The sequence below is a fragment of the Ambystoma mexicanum genome, chromosome 5p (genome assembly GCF_040938575.1).
Source record: "Ambystoma mexicanum isolate Mex_15411 chromosome 5p, UKY_AmexF1_1, whole genome shotgun sequence".
Taxonomy (NCBI): Eukaryota; Metazoa; Chordata; class Amphibia; order Caudata; family Ambystomatidae; genus Ambystoma; species Ambystoma mexicanum.
In genome coordinates, this window is record NC_090930.1 from 728,531,761 (window position 1) to 728,549,001 (window position 17,241).

Below are 17,241 nucleotides of genomic sequence, written 5' to 3' on the forward strand. Positions count from 1 at the left end.
GAAGGAGTCAGTGGTAAATGAGTGGTTGCAGAGGTCAGCCAAGGCTGGAGCGAGAGGTGTTGTTCTCCTTGATTGGTTCTGGCGGAGCAGGGGAGCACCTGTTCAGAGGAAACTTTCATAGAGCGATAACTCTAGAGATCTCATCTGGCGCAATGGGAGAGAAAGAGGCGAGTATTGGGTGGGACTCAAGGGAGGCGAGAGACAGGGTGATGGGGTGGAGAGTCGGAGCAGTAGACAGAGAGGACCGAGCAGAGGGGCTGGGAGGGGAAGAGGAGACTGCGGTAGGATTGGCAAGTTCCTTGCAGATTTTAAAGCGTTCAGCCGTGTTGTTGGTGGAATCAGAGATACAGGCTTGGACATGAACCCTCTTCTTGCAGCAGATGGAGAGGCAGTATTGCCTTTGAAGTAGGCGACAGGCCAGTTTGTCAGCGAATGAGCTAGATGCCAGTCACTTCCACTCTTCAACTTTGCACTTGTGTTTCAAAGCAGCCAGGTCGGAGTCATACCAAGAGTTGCATTTGGAGGCAGGCTTCATGTGGATCCTCATGTCATGGGAAGTATGTCTACGGTGTTGGAGATGGAGAGATTTGCAAGGACAGAGTCAGAGGGCGAGTTCAATTAGGGGGCGGGGGTGAAGGAAGAAGCAAATGCATAGACTGACATGCTTCATCGGTCGAATGATGGCGAGGGAGACTGGCAGTGCCGGTGGAGGCATCAGGGGGCAGGGTAGGTCAAGGTGAGAAGAGAGGATAGAGTGGTCAGACCAGGAGACAGGGGGTAATGAGAGGGTTAGAGAGAGGGGTGTCTGTAGGCACCAAAGCATCAACGGTGTGACCGGCCGCATGGGTTGGGCCAGAAAGAAGGATAGAGCAGGAAAGAGTGTCACAGAGGTTGCAGAAGAGAACAGTGGCCTCATCGAGAGAGTCGAGATGGATTTTGAAGTCCTCAAAGAAGACACGTTTGGGGGAAGAGGCAAGAAGAGAGGACGACAGGTCAGCCCATTCTGAGAGGAAGAGGGAGGATGGTCCGGGGGGGTCTTAGTGGTGGTGTTGTCTGTAAAGATCCTCACCACCCGCCCTCGCAGAAGTGGTAGGAAAGACTTGAGGGCCCAATACACGGCCCGCAGCTCCAGAACATTGATGTGCAGAGTCAGCCCCTCAGAGATGCCACTGTGTTGAGGCGGGTGCCTATAAACAGAGCGTTCTGCGATTACACCACGTAGGACTTCAGAAAGTTGATGACGAATCCGAGCTTCATTAGAAGGCATATGGTCTCCTTGGTGTGCTGCACCACCAAGCACTGAGAGGGGGACCGAATGAGGCAGTCGTCCAGGTACAGATAGACGTGTATGCCCTTGAGACGCGGGTGTGCTGCCACCGGGGCCAGGAACTTTGTGAATACCCTTGGTGCCGATTGCAGGACAAAGGGAAGAGCCTTGAACTGATAGGGACGTCCCAGAACCACAAAGCGCAAGAACTTCCGATGCTTTGGATGTATGGGGACATGGAAGTAGGCATCCTCTCGGTCCAACGTCGCTAGGAAATCCACTTCTTCCAGCTGGCCAAGCACTTGCTGCAATGTGACCATCCTGAATTTTTGGTATTTAGGTACTTGTTGAGGCGTCGCAAGTCTAGGATCGGACGCCACCCCGTGACTTCTTCCAGACCAGAAAACTTCTGGAGTACACTCAGGAACCCCAGGGGGACAGGTTCCATTACCCCTTTTCGTAACATGGCCTGCACCTCTTGTAGCAGCTGGGCCACGTGCAGTTCCTTCCTTCCCAAGAGGGGAATGGAAGGGCACCTGTGTTCAAATTCCAGGGTGTGCCCTTGATGAAGTATGTCCAGTACCCACTTGTCAGTGGTGATGTTCTTTCACTCCTTGACGAAGTACGTCAGACGTCCCCCCACCACTGGGGTGCAAATGTAGGGTCCTGGGCCGGGTCAGGCTTGCTTGGGAAGTTGCGTCCTGGCTTGTGGAGGACGCCAGCGCTGTGGCCATCCGCTGAAGGACTGTGACCGGCCCCTGCATGTCTCTTGGGAGGTGGAACGGGATAGTTGACGGTATGAGTTGGACACGTAGCCCTTAGAGTATCTTCCAAACTTCCCTCCAGAGAATCGAAAGGATGAAGACTGGCGCTGTTGCAAGGTCCCCAGCAATCTAGCTGTTTCAGTGTCCGTTTTAATAGCTTGAAGTGTTTCGTCCACCAGCTTGCCCAAGAGGTTGTACCCATCGAAGGGCATATCCACCATCTTGGATTGGACATCTGGTCTGAAATGTGTGGCCTTCAACCAACCTTGGTGTCCGAGTGCCACTCAGTTTCCCATTTGGTGAAATCCTGAGCCTGCAATGACGCCATCATGATGGCATGGTCAGAAGCCACCTCACCCTCCTGAAATAGGGCTAAAGTCTCTGTTTTTTTGTCATCAGGCAAGAAATCCAGGATCGGCCCAGCTTAAACCACAACTACCTGTCATACCGGGCCAGGATGGCCAGGGCATTGGCGGCCTTCGCTGTTAAGGCAGACGTATAGATGATACGCTTGCCCATCGCATCCAGCTACTTGTCCTCCTGGTTAGGGGGAACCATGGATGAGGAGGACATATCTGCTGACCGCTTTACGGCGCGGCTGAAACACATAGTCCTGGGATGGCTGTGTTCTGAGGTATCTCGGGGCCGAGTCAGGCACCCTATACTTTTCCCTCACGCATGTCACTCTTGACTGGCGTAGAGCTTGTGGTCTTCATGAGAGCTAGGCTTTCTTCCCAAACATTGTTTGTTTATTTTATTTATATAGTGCTCCAGACCCGGGGCTAGAAGGGCGCTTAAGAGGGCGGTTACAAAGTAGGGTATATACATTACATAGTACAACAGGTTATACAGTTTACAAGCAAGATTAAACAGTCATGTTCTTAGAAGATTCACGAAGGAGATGAGTGCTACATTTTGTTCAGTAGCCAACCAATAACATGTTTCCTAAAAATCTGAAAGGACTGAATGTTGAGTGGTAAGGTGTTCCAAAGTTGGGAGGCAAGCACTGAAGCTGGCGCCGCCAGCTCTATTTAAGGTGAATCTGGGTACTGTGAGGCAAAAAGTATTAGCGGATCTAGTGATTCTAGTGACTGATTTCATGGTAAATGTATTGGTGAGGTAGGGTGGGGCTAGGTGGTTTAAGGCTTTGTAGGTAAGGCAGATAGTTTTTAAGTCAATTTTTTGTTTTTTGGAGAGCCATTTGCAGGACTTCCTGATTGCAGAGATGTGCTCTCGGCTAGGGATGTTGAGTGCTGCACTAAGTGTATTGTTTTGGAGCACCTGAAGTTTGTTAATTATAGCTTGGTTGGCACCTAGATACAGGCTGTGGCAATAGTCCAGTTTGGACCTTATGAGGGCCCTGGCGAGTGTGAAGTCTTCCTGGATGACACACCTTTCTGGTAAAGGAATTCCTCCTCCTTTTACTTTTCCTTGGGCATTAGGTTGAAAAGGGTATACAGCCTTGAGAGCATGGAGTGGAAGGAACCCACCTCATCTGGTAGCAATGCCCTGGGGCTTGCGGGGGGCGTTGGCACCCAGCGGTTCTCCATCCGGAGTTACAAAGTCATAAAACACATCTGTATTTGTAGTGCCTGTATCTGTGTCCGTTCCAGTGTCCGTATGGAGTGGAACCACCTCTGGTACAGCCGGAGTGGAGGGTGGCATTGGCCACCTTGGTATAGGACGACGCTTTGGACCCGCGTGGCGGTGTCTGCGTCCTGGACCTAGGGCCCTGTTGAGGGTCCACCGGGGCTGGCACCAATGGAGGGTGTGCACGCCTTACCGGGATTGATAGCTGGTGCTCTTCCACCAGGGGGTCTCTTCACCCATCGGGTTGTCCCCTTCCTGGTTCGGGAAGCAGTCATCTCGCAGTGACTCCTCGTCAGAACTTGTGTAGACTGCCATGACAGAATCCCTTGCTACCTCCTTTAGACCCATCATAGACGTAGCTGTGGTAGACGGTGGTTTTGCCGACAGGGGCCTCTGCTTGTGAGATGCTGACAGCATCGCCGCTAGCGAGGACTTTAAAGTAGGCATCAATGAGGACCTTTAGGTCCTCATTGATGCCTAAAGACACTCTTTGCGAGTGTCCTTCCTTGGTCTATCCTTCGACAAAGGGCCATGCTTTGCAAGAGGGGGTGGTCTCTCCGATGACACACCACCCACCGGCAGGCTTACCATGGATAGGGAAGGCAAAGGGGTGCACAAGTGCTCCGAACTGGGACCCGCAGCAGTGGCAGCCAATGTCAGATCAGCTTTATATGGACATTGTTTGATGGGACAACCTCTGCATATCTCGACCTCTCCCCAAGGGGAGAACATTCCACAGGCCGTCCGGACCTGGATGAGGCCACAAATGGCACCCTCTCTTCCTTCAGTCATGCCTGCAATACCGGTCCTGCTTCGTCTCGGTGGAGAAACCTCGGCAGATCTCGCATCCCTCCTCGTCGTTGTCAGGATGCAAACAATAGAGGAACCTTGTGTGTCTGTCTTCAGCGTAGATGTTCCTCAAAGCACATCTGGTGCAGAGCTTGAACAGGCTCCTCTTCGGGCATGAAGTAGGCCTCAACTTGGCCTTCCGAAATGGAAAACCAAGATCCGACGATGTTGTTGTCGATCTTCACTGACAAAGGGGCCCCGCCGGTCAGAGAACCAGAGAGATTTCAACAAAAATCAAACAATTTATTTGTAGAAAAACTTTTAAAACAGGAAAAATAGTTTAAAGAGCAACTTGCGAGGACTCCCAGCACTGAAGCGTGCAGTAAAAATCTGAAGACTTCCACTGTGGGTCGGGCTTAAGGAGACGGCTGTCATTGAATGGTTGCAGCATGACCCGGACATCAGTGATGGGTTAGAGGAAGAAAGGCAGTCTTTAAAACAAGGCTGCTTTCTTTTTATCAAGGATTCCCAGCCTGATTACAGGGAATATTCATGAGCATTTCTTCAGCATGTCAGAGCCCATGCTGAAGAAAACCATATGCTCATTTCAGGTTGATTTGCATGCGTCTTGACAAATCCAGCATATACACTGGTCGGTCTAGGAAACCCCCTTCATCACTACAGTTCCTACATAAGCAGGTATGACTGTATGGGCTCTGACTCCCAGTCTTCTGTGAATCCACCATGTATAAACACTCTATAGGTCATGAGCCTGTACCATCTGATGAAAAAATTTGAAATTGTTCAGTCGACTGAAGATAAATATAAAGTAAAAATGTTTTGGTTTTTAAAAAAAAGTAGTATGAGAACAATAATTGGTTGACTGTAACCAAAAAACACCAAAAAATTACATACAGTATATAGTACAATATCCTTCGTGTGATCCACTGCCACCTTGATGACACAGTATGTCTTGGTGGCTGCCAAGGGAAAAAGTCCAGAATGGGTAAAAACACTCAGGATGTCAGAAGAAGTCCACAGCTGATGGAGGATAAATAATGCAGCAGGATGGTCGTTAAGGCAGGCAAGATATTTTTAATTGACGTCACGTTGTTGCATGCCAAAGGTGTCGGACATCTTGGGAAGGCAAAGTAGTGAAGCACTACAGTGGCAGCCATCTTTGGATGGGCAAAAATAATGACAGTGATTCGGGAATGGATGGGAAGCGCCATCTCTTTCAGAGGGACCAACCAAGCAGGTGGCTGTGATGGCCCATAACAGTAAGACTGATAGACAGGACACTCACTCGTTGTTGGGAACATGTAGTCAAACACTGCCACAAAGTTTGTGCATGAGTACCATCAGTATTCTAAGAACTGAACATGTAAGGCACAGTGTCCTGAAGTCTGTTTGCTGAGTTACTCATAGTGGCAGAGGACCATCCTCAGATATGTAGGTCATGAAGATGGAGTTTTCACAGAATCAGGTATTTGACTCCAAACATGGCACCACTTAACGATAACAGCTATATAGTGGAAACCTCTTCCATTCTGCCTTGCTCTGCTCTCTTCTGGTGAATCAATCTCCCCCATTTCTTCATGGCTTTGTCTTAAATGGATTTCTTCATCTGTCTGTTTCGATTCGTACATGAGCCCCTGATTACTGACATTTGTTAACGAATGAGACCAAAAATAATAAATGTTGAACAAGAGAAAAAAAGGGGAATTATATTTTAAATAAAAGTGGAATTCCAAATATGCATGTTATTTTATTATGAGGGTATTCATTTATCCAGAAAGCAACTAAGCGCTTTGCAAACCATAGCTGGAAGGACACAGTGAGGGAAGCAGAGGTACAAGGGACCAGGGAGCGAACAAAGAAGGGGCGGGGCAAATTGGCAGCAAGGGATCTACATTACAAATAGCCAGGGAAGGAAACAGTGGGGAGCAGATCAAACAGTCTTAGGTCGGGAGGGAAGTGGAGGGTGTATGGACTGAGGTGTTTGGTAGGAGCCATTTCTCAAAGAGGAGGGTTTAGAGCTCCTTCCTGAAATAGAGAAGCGAGTTGGTGAGTCTGGTGTTGATGGGGAGGATGTTCCAGAGTCTTGGGGTGTAGAGAGAGAAGGCATGTCATCTGGTTGTTTCCTTCCTGCACCAGTAGAGTTCAAGTCTGCACATGCCCTTACTTCTGGTGACTCACAGGCCTAGGGAGAAGCTGAGTTTCTCAGTGAGGTAACTTGAGGTTGTTAGGGTAACAGCCTTGTAGATGATGCAGCAGGATTTGAAGTTGGTACGTGCTTGCAGCGAGAGCCAGTGTAGTTTGATTAGTGTTGGGGGTGATCTGATTGAATTTGCGGAGTCCTTTGATGAGTCGTGCTGCAGCATGCAGGCCACATTTCAGCAGTGTTAGGGTAGTTGCATAAAGGCCTTTCAAAAGTGCATTCTTACCATGCAGGTGGGAGTGACCCAAGGCTTGAACAGTAAATCTGAATCTGCTTTCTGGGATGGAGGGCTGTACTTTCCACAGGAGATAAAGTTGGTACCAAGCGGTGTCCAGTCAAAGGGTTGAATGAAAAGGACCGAAACACAATTGGTTCGAGTCAAAAGGACCTAAAACAAAAAAATCAAATGCTTTTTTTTAAATGTATTTTTTTTGTTGCTTGGTATAGATAAAATGTGTTGTTTTTGGCCAAAAAACGGGTGTTTTTTGTTTTAGGTCCTTTTGACTAGAACCGATTGTATTTCGGTCCTTTTGATTCGACCCTTTCACCTAAAACCGTACCAAGCCGCTTGTGTCTTCCTTCCTATGTGCTGTTTGAAGGAGAGGTGTTTGTCAAAGTCAAACACAAGGTACTTGGGAGCACATAGCAATCTGGGGTGTGAATCCCGGCAAGGTTAATTTCAAAGAGCCATTTCTGAATGCCAGGGTGTTCGGTGTTGTTGGTCAGCAGTAGAAATTCAGTTTTGGAGGGGTAGTGCTTCTGGTAAGCACTGGAAATCCAAGACTGGATCAACATGAGGTAGGCCAAGTGCCAGTAGATGTCTTCGATGGAGGATATCTTGAGGAAGAGCTATGCGTCATCTGAATATTGGTGGATGTGGATGTTGCGAGGAGCCAAGCGGTTCCATTTAAAGATTGATGATCACGGGTAGAGGATGAATCATTGCGAGCCTCCCCTAGTAATGGGCAGAGTTGGTGTTCTGAAGAATCAATTTGTACAAACTGCTGGTGATTAGTAATGTAGGAATTGAACCAACTGAGGGCGATATTGCGGATTCCCAGGCAGCAATGTATATTGACGTTGAGTGTCTGGTGGTCTACTGTGTAGAATGCTTCTGAGAGATCAAGGAGAACCAGGAGGAAAGGATGGGCATCATCAATCACCTTGATGGTAGCCATTTCTGTGCTGCATCTGATTCTTAAGCCAGATTATTTATTTATTTTATTTATAGAGCGCGCAGCAGCCCAAAGGTATTGAGGCGCTTTACAAGAAAGTGTATGAAGGCTTAATTGATGGAAAGGGGAAAACAATCTTGGTTGGAAGAGTTACCTGGTCACTGCTTTTAGAAGGATCCTATGTAGGCTGGGAAGATTGGTTATAGGGCTGTATTTACTGAGGTGATCAGGGTCCAATATTGGTTTTTGAGAAGCGAGAGGATTCGTGCAGTCTTGAGGGTCGAGGAGGTGTCTTGAGTGAGGCAGCGCCTGATACCCATCAGGTAAGGCAGGAGTACTTCAGGCAGAAGTGTCTTGAATATGGAGGCAGAGAGGATGTTGTCAGTGAATGATGTGGTCTTGAGGGATGCTAGGGTGGCAATGAGGTTTTCCATAGTGACAGTCTTGAAAGTTATCCAGTTAGTTGTGGTTTTGCGGGATAGGATGTGTAGTGTGCTGTCAGCCAAGGCGTTCACGTATACATGCTGGTGGATCATGCTGATCTTGTTGATTGCAGAGGATTTTTTGATTGAGTGCAGAATGGGTGGGTCGGGCAGAGGTTTAATGCAGTGCTTGATGGCTTTGAAGAGAGCTCTGCTCTCATTGTTGGCCTTAGGTATAATGCTTCGGTAATAGTTGGTCGTGGCAGTAGAAATCATTCCTTTGCGTGTAGCACGGAGTTCCTTGAGCAGGATGAGGTCAGATGCACTGCAGATTTTTTGGCACGTGTTTTATTGTTTTCTGGTGGTTCATTTGTTGAATTTGAGTTCTTGTGTACACCACAGTGCAGAAAGTTAAGTCTTGAGGGTACATTGTTTCACTGGGGTATGGCGTTTTATATGTTAGTTGTAAAGGTGGTGTTGAAGCGAGCCGCAGTCCTGGTTCATAAAATAAATACAATTATTGAAGTATCTTGATATAGAAAAGGGACAGAGACTATCATTTATGAAAAATAAAGTGCCAAAAAGACATCAATAGTGTCATGGCTACCGGCCCGGAACACAGACCCCACACGATCAGGGGACGAGGGCAAGGGGTGACAACTTTTAATTGTCCCTTTGGGACAATACATCATAGGAAGCCCAGCTGGACTCAGTCCTGGCGCCTTTGGCTCCAGGCTGATGAACAAATATAAAATGGACACACTTCATTTTGTGCAAGTACTTTATTTTCCCTGCAAGAACCTCCACGTGCGGTTATTTGGGTGTGGCCACTGGGGGAAGCTGGATTCCACGTGCAGCATCCTTTAGGAGTGGCAGGTGGGGCCTGTGAGCCAAGGCTTATGGGCGTTGCCAGAGATAGACTATTTAAGCCCGCCTAGCCTTCATGCAAGTGTTTCGCATTATTCTGCACTGATGGCCGCGTAAAGCTCACCTCTGCCTGAGCGCATCTTACCTTGTTTCCAGCTACCAGCCTCAGCATCTTACCTTTGTTTCCAGCTCCAAGCCTCAGCACTTAACTTGGAACCTGCTTTCTTCGACATGCATCATCGTTATCTCTGGCATTCTTCATCCATCTCCAGACCTCCAGAAGGCAGCGTTCCAAATCCGACATTGTGGCATGGCGGACAATTCATCTCAAGACGGTGCCTGCAAGAGAAAAAGATGTTAGAGTTCGCTAATACATAACATTTAAGGTCGCGCTTTTGACACATCTTCACGCTCAACCTTAAACCAACACTCACCTTCTGTCGGAGCATCGTGGACTCCATTCTCTTCCAATTTGGCCTTTCTTCGTGCACCACAACTACCATAGGGCTGAATTTCACTTGTTGGGAGAACGCAGAGGAAAGACATCATTAAAAGATACAGACAATAATCAGGAATCAACATCACAATATTTAAAAGCCATAAGACACTTACCATCAGAAGGGGTAAGCCACAGCTGGTCTGGGCTGCCACGTACAATGGGCCAGTGAAGGAACTCGGCCCATCAACAAGCACCCCTGCAGTGAGAAGCAGGACGGGGAGCTCATCATCAATAATCAACAGGTGAGACTATATGGGTCGGCGCATGCTCACCACACTTTGGGAAGAAGGGTTCGAGAGACAGCAGTCACACAGCAGTATTCTCACAATCTCATATATCCACGCATGAGCCGTGTCACCAATTATCGCAGCCCGCAGCATATGTACAGGGGAAGAAGCCAGACAAGGGTGAACCACTTCCAGGGAGGGCTGCAACCTGCCCCAACGTCCCCGCAGAGACCAGGTGAGTGTAACAAATAGTTACATATTGGGATTAATATCGATTACAGAAGGCATAATATATTTATTATATGCATGAAGGTGAGCACTTTGCACTAGCAGAAATAGAGAAATAAACGTACTTGTTGCAGTGTAGGTGACAGTCGAATTAGTAGGAGTATACCACAAAGTATGATTCTTGAAGCTCAGAAATAAATACACTGAGCAACGCATAATATTGTCATTGTAAAAAGGGTTTGTTGATATTCACTAAATATGACGCATTACCATTGGGAGACATGTATGCATTTGCATAAAGAGGGTGTTTAGCTCCGGCATGCACTAACATCACTACAACGGGCATTGCACAGCAGATGCGGCAGGTGATGTCACATCCAGGGGCGGGTGCTATGATTTATTGTCAGGGTATGTGACCCTGCGTCAACCGCGCAGCAGATGAAATTATCACAAGATGTCAAAAGGGGACCGATGAGTTTCGCAGATATGAATTTTTAGAAATATAAGTTAAGCACTGCAACAAAAAATGTAATACATCAACATCTGGTGTGATGAGGATGTCATTATGATTGGTCAAATTTGACACACAAGTGCACTTTTACTTTAGGCAAAGGACTTCTAATTGAATTGTGGGTGATGAAGGAAAATGATTGAAATTTGATGCACTTGTTAATTAGCACAAGATTGCAGATCGAACAAAAGGGTATGGGATGTGGTGCTCTCCTGCGTGTTGGCTAAACGCTTGAGGATAAAACTTAACCTGGTAGGGAAAGGCTTCTTGGTATATCTTGCTAAGAGGCTTCTTCAATCGTGTCAATTGTTTGATTGCATAGGTTAATACAATCTTATGATACAGAGCTTCCTAAAAGCCCCATGTCCCCTGAACTGAACCAACCCTTTCATTGTTCGACCTAACCTAAGAAATTGCACAAGTCGCACATATCGCACACAGAATAATAACCTTCAGCACAGATGCCATAAGGCAAAAAAGCCCAGTCTTACAATCTCTGAAAGGCTGGAAGGAATTGAGAGTAAGCGGAGGGTAAACTTAGTTTGAGGATGTACTGGGGTGCAAGGATGCCAGAGCACAACTGTATCTGGCCAAGGTTCAATTCTGCAAAGGCATAGCGGCAGCACCTCCGGCTCCACACAGACCACAGGGCAGCATGACTAGACCAGGTTGCAATGTATGCATTTCCATAAAGTATGACAATCCAATCACAGTCGTAAATCTGGCAATGCTGTGCACTAGAAGAGGATCATTATCGAAAAAGAAAGAAGAAAATGTCCGTCAAAAACTTTACCATAACACAAATCGATCCTCTGTTGCAATAGAAAAAAGCTACTAGACGTTCAGTCACCTAATCTTTACTGATGAGTGAGAATTATGAAACGGAGGCAAATTCCTGCAGGTGTAGGTGGGACTGTTGATATACATTTTTTCCATCAGGTTCCAGATACTGAACAACAGCTCCATATACACATTATGTATCTTAGATGTTTGAGGGTAGAGTAGATTGAGATAAAAAAAAATCTGAAACACAATTTACTTTTATGCATAAGCGCCTTACAAATGTACAATAAAATAGAGCTTTTCTTTCATTTCTAAAATAGAATTCCTTGAATAACGAATAAACTCACAAATAATATCGATGTTCTGTGTCTTTGGGAATTCAATATACTTAGAGGCTGCTTCAGGGGTGGAGAAAATAATTCTTGCCAATGGCAACATGTTTGCGAAAGTTGAAAGTGCCTTACTGCTAACAATAACATTCAAATGGTGGGCTTTCACGTTTGTACAGTGCATGCAACTTCCTTCATATATCTAGTCTGTATATGAAAGGTGAATGTCAATTCTTCTTTTACTCCACATTCATTATCAGACTCGGACGTACCCACTAGTAACGCTTCCCGTTCAGATTTCACTGGGCATTCACTGCACGGCATCTTCTCAGGCGGACACTCCTCATCTTCAATGGCCACACTCAGTACAGGAGCTGTACTTTCAAGCTGCATAAATAAAAAACACTGTTTTTTAATATCCGTATTTTAAGAGACACGATGAGCACACATCTCTACAGCAAACAAGTATAATAAAGGCAAAAGGGGAGTTCCATAAAGGTTAATGTGTGACCAGTACAAATGCAAAATACCAAAGCTTTGATTCTAGGTTCCTAGAAAAGGGGTCTTTAGGACATTCCCAATGGAATGGATGTCATAGTCGGTGGTCTTTGCTTATGCTTTTCTGCCAAAACCATTAATAGTGAGGGGTGCAAAAGATGTAGGAGGAGAGGTTGATAGTCGGGCTTCTCACACCAACTTGGGTCAGACAGGTCTTGCATGCACATGTACCACACATGGCAGAAGAGCCACCCATAGGACTTTACAAAGGCCAAGCTTGCTCAAATAGGACAATCATCAGATAACCCATCCAAACCCGCAAATTATGAGTTTGGTGGCTTGGCACCTGAAGTCGGAGTTTGGACCTTTACAACTACCTCCAAAGATGAATGGATATCCTACGGTAAAGCACACACACTTAACATACGATGCTGCTATTTTAATGCGTAGAAAAGATGAGTTATGGTGTCAAAAATAGGACATCAATCCAATGCAGCATATAGAGTTGCATACACTTCACTAAAGTGCACCTCTCAGCACTCGCTGCATATATCATCTGAGAACAGTCAAAGGGATAAAAGATATGCCCACGGGTGTTTCATCCCAGTACCATTCTGGGACCCCCACACCATTTTGAACATTTAACAAATGCTTGCTTAAGCACCTAAGCTGCATGTCAGCTTTGACTGCAGTTACCTGAACCAGATGGGTAACTAGGCTAGAAGGCCCTTCACTGGAAGAAACATGTGTAGCCATACATAAACAGTGCTTTTTATAACCCATCCAAGTTCCCTGTAAATCCTATGGCTCACAGGCAAGCATTCATGGAAGATACATCCCAGTAAGCATTTAGGATTCAGATACACATTGGAATCCGCATTATTGATTGTATAAAATAAGAAATGCAGGTATATAAATGATTTGATGTGCGTACATGAAATTCAATGTAATTTTCAGTTAGGAAATGCACAAATTCCACATCGGTTTTGAATTGCTACAAGTTGTGGAAGCAATACAAGTATGTACCTGTTTATTCTTTGCATATTTTCTTAAGATCAATTGACTCCAAAGCTTGTTAAATTTCAGGATCCTTTATTCTATATTTTTCAGAACAATCCATTAATACAATACTGGCTATCCATGGGGACTTTTTAAATCGCAGATGTCCAGAGTTTACAATATTTTGTTCAACTTTTGTTCTTAGAATAGAATTCATAACCAATTCATAGTGCATGTCTCAATTTTCTGGTATAGATTACATATAGCATTTCGGATACCAAAATATGATAGCTGATTATCTGTTTCTTTTTCTTTAATTGTTTTGAAACACCACATTTATGACCCTGAAGAAGCACGTACTGTAGGTTAAACTAGAATAGCCTTGACGGTGGAAAACATGTGTTGGCCAAGAACTTCTTTGAGTCCTTTATGATTGTAACCAAGGGCTTATATCCTGGAAACAGATTTTAGTGAACATAGACCAATATATCTAAACGTTTTTTTTTTTTTAATTTCAACCCTTTCTAAATTAAGATGAGACCAGAGCTTAATGTATTCTTTGAGGGCATTGAGTATGCCTTAATAATCAAAATGTCATGTAAACCAATTAATTGGACTACCAGCTGATGCAACATGCAGCACGGGTGCTATGCTTGCTTTTTTAGTTCCATTTGATACAATTTGTAAAGCTCCAACCTCGAGTTCAATATTACTTTAGAGATAAACAAGAACTAACTGAAGGCATTCAAGTAGTGCTGAGAAACGTATTTACTAATGTACTAAGTGCTAGGGAGAATTCTCTGTTTAGGCTGAATTTCCTAACCTAGTGAGTGCCCCAGCAGCTTTGCTGGATTTTTGGGGTTTATTTTTTTTCTCCTGCCAAGAGTGAGACTCTTTTACCCTCACTGTTGGGCATGATTTGAGTGTGTTCCTTTGAATCTAGATGTGTTTAATGGGCTATGGGGTCTTTTACCCCATAGGGCTTCACGTGTTTTTGTGATGTGTGTTACACAGCACCCTCAGTGCAGTAACACAGGGGTGTCATAGTGACCCCCCAGTATAGACTCCATACCCTGGGACTGACTACTGTCTCCCAGGACATGTAAAGTCACCATTGACTTTACTAGTCTTAAATTCTGAACAGGACCAGTACAAACCATCATATTGTGGACGTACTGGCTGGGGCAATTCAATTGCCCCGGGGGGGTCTGTTAGTCGAGGGGGCACATCTCCGTCCCCCCTGATCGAGGTTTGGCTGGTGGCAGTGGATACTACTTTTTATATTCAACCGCAAATATTTCTCTATGGGATTTTCCCATTGTTCGAGGCTACTATCTTTATTTATTTAATTACGATAGCCTCGAACATACCGCCGGTTTATTTAATTAATATTAATTCTCCGGTTGGTATTTTTTGCCAAAACTCGGTTCTAAAATGGCGTTTGTGTTCTCTTCTGTGACTCCAACCCAAGTCGAGCCCTTTGTTCCACTTTTTGGCGGGCTTCTCCACAGAAGCCCTCCAAAGTGGTGCCACTCTGTCTGGGGTACTTAGGAGGGGTGGAGGGGGATTTTGGCACCCTGGACTGAGTTGCCTAGGCAACTCAAGTTGCACTCCGTCCTGATTGGCCCAAGTGGTGAGCCGGCCGGCTCACCACTTAGCATGTTTGAGTGACATCTAGGCTGAGTGAATGGGGGTTTTCTGCATAAAAGCAGGGCTTTGGGGACTGGAACTTCAGAAGTCGCCACAGGACCTAAGAATCCGACGAGGGAGAAGCTGAGCTGACCTGCCACGACGACACCACCGGTGGAGCCCTGTTGGACCGTCTCACCACTTTTCCCAACGACAGAGGAGATCTCCCGCCGGAGAGTCTTCTTCCTTTGACTGGTGGGGATAACCAGTTTCACTGTCTTTTCGCCTTCCCGACGTATCTTGTGGCCGCCTTGCCTGTGCCAAGCACCCCGGCAACCGGGATACCACGTTTTACCACGACTGCGAATTAAAGGGTACTACCTTTAACCGGAAAACCCCGCGGCTGGTTTCTTCCCTGGCAGTGCAACGACCTTCATCTTTCCTCCACGTCGAGATCTTCTCTTCCCTTGGACGATGACGAGACTTGCACCCACTGCCAGGAACAACTACCACCGCTGGAGGATCCTTCCCACTTAAGGTACCGTGTCCCGCCTGGCTTCCCTTGCCACCGACTGTACGGGGTAGATTTAGCCCCCGGCTTTCGAACCTGGGTTAGCCTGGGACACCCTGGCTAAACTTTTCTGAGCCTCTCTAAACTCTTTTTGAACTCTCTGCAAGACTTTCTAAGCCTAGTGTAACTGTTTGATCTTGGGCGCATTTGTGTTCTGCTCTCTCTAAGAGTGGGCCCAGCCTTTGGACTTTGGCTCACCAGTGACTTTTGCTCTTCTGCCTTGCTAACAGTGTTCCTAATCTTAGAGTGGTGTACCTTTCCATATTCTGTCTTTTTCCCTCCCCTTTTTCACAAACTTATTGGAGTGCCATCTAGTTAAGCGCTCACCTTTGATTGAAAATAAGTGGTGTTTTACTAAGACTTATCTGATAAGGAAAAAGGGGTGTATATATTACAATAGTAACTGTGTTTAGAATATTTTACAATAAGAGTGCTGGAGTGTTTCAAACAGTGTGTTTTTAAATAAATAATTATATACTTTGATACCATAGCTCTGGTCAGTGTTTGCTTGTATTAGTGTGTCTGAGTGCCTATTGTGTATACTTTGCATACTGCCTAACTCTTCTTGAGGGAAGTCTGACTGCTCAGCCACAGCTACCAGGTAAATCTGGGTGGTACAGACTGCTACCCAAGTGGGTTTACTGCTAACACCTGTAGTCCTAAATCTTTTGCAGTGTTCCCTAAGGGAACTGCACAGGTTTCTGCCCAACACTAAGCACTAACCCCCAACCAGGGTTAAAAGTACTTGGTAATGTATGCATATTATGTGAATAAAACTATTAAGCCCCAGAATACAAACATTACTTCCCAGTGATGGTCTTTCTAGAGATTGTAGTTGCATGCACCCACCCTCCCTCCCTTCCTTTTGTGGTACAAGAACAAATTTACGTATACAGTATGATCTCAAGTTTTTTATGTAGTGCTGTGCATGGAACAGGTCTGGCATCAATCAGTTAATAAGTGCACAAACTACAGGCACAGCTTACTTCAGAATGAACACAGGCAGAAAAACAATATAAGGGTGATGACTTAGAGTAGCGTAGCATAGGGATCTATGTGATCACTGGGCCTCCCATAATGTCGACTTTCAAATTGCTGACTCCCATTATGGCGTGGTGCAGTGATAATATAGATATTAAAGTTACTCACCGTAGTGAGTAGATTACTCACAGTCCCCTTTCCTCTATCCTTGTGGGGCGTCCCCCAACATGGAGACGGTACAGGAACCTTTGGCAGCGAAAAATTGAGCTTCCCCTTTAAATCTAGTATAACGCTGGGACACGGCCTCAGGCATAGGAACGCCCTAAAGAGGCCCTGCCCTCCAGCACCTCACCTCAGTCCCCTTTGAACACATCGGACGCTTAGATACCTGGCTATTATCAGTATATATTAGCCGTTGGCATGCTAGAGGGGGAAGGTGGGTGGGACTTATGCAGGAAAGGGGACTCCGGACTATGAGGACTCTAGTCACTACGGCAAGTAACTTTAATTACTCATAGTAATTATGAGTTTTCATTCATACGCCAATGATACTTAAATTTACATTGAGACAAACAACATTGAGGACGCGTTTAAGAGAGTTAACCAGTGCATGGCGGATATTGTTAAGTGGATGGCCAGCAATCAGCTACAAGTCAACGCAGCAAAGACAGAGATTATCCTGTTTGGGCCCAAGGGGAGAATTGTGGATGAGAAGTAATCATTCTCCCCATATATACAGGGTGAGAAGCTACAATTCAGCCAAAGAAATCAAACACCTAGGCTGTGTCCGGCAGGATGATCTCGGCAGTGAAGCCCAGGTGGGAGCTAATGTAAGGTCAGTTTACTACTCCCTGCGGATGCTTAGGAATGAACTTCCCTTTCTTCCCTCAG

The 17,241-nt window shown here is 45.9% G+C and overlaps 1 protein-coding gene across 6 annotated transcripts in view; it reads right to left on the reverse strand.

Moving 5' to 3' along the window:
• The window catches only part of ENOX2 (ecto-NOX disulfide-thiol exchanger 2), a 2,107,113-nt gene that overhangs the window by 102,650 nt on the left and 1,987,222 nt on the right, over nt 1–17,241 (reverse strand). For all 6 annotated transcript variants that reach the window (XM_069613111.1, XM_069613112.1, XM_069613109.1 and 3 more), the window contains one exon: nt 11,945–12,059. In XM_069613111.1, coding sequence (XP_069469212.1) covers nt 11,945–12,059 — 115 coding nt within the window. The remainder of the gene's footprint in view (nt 1–11,944; nt 12,060–17,241) is intronic.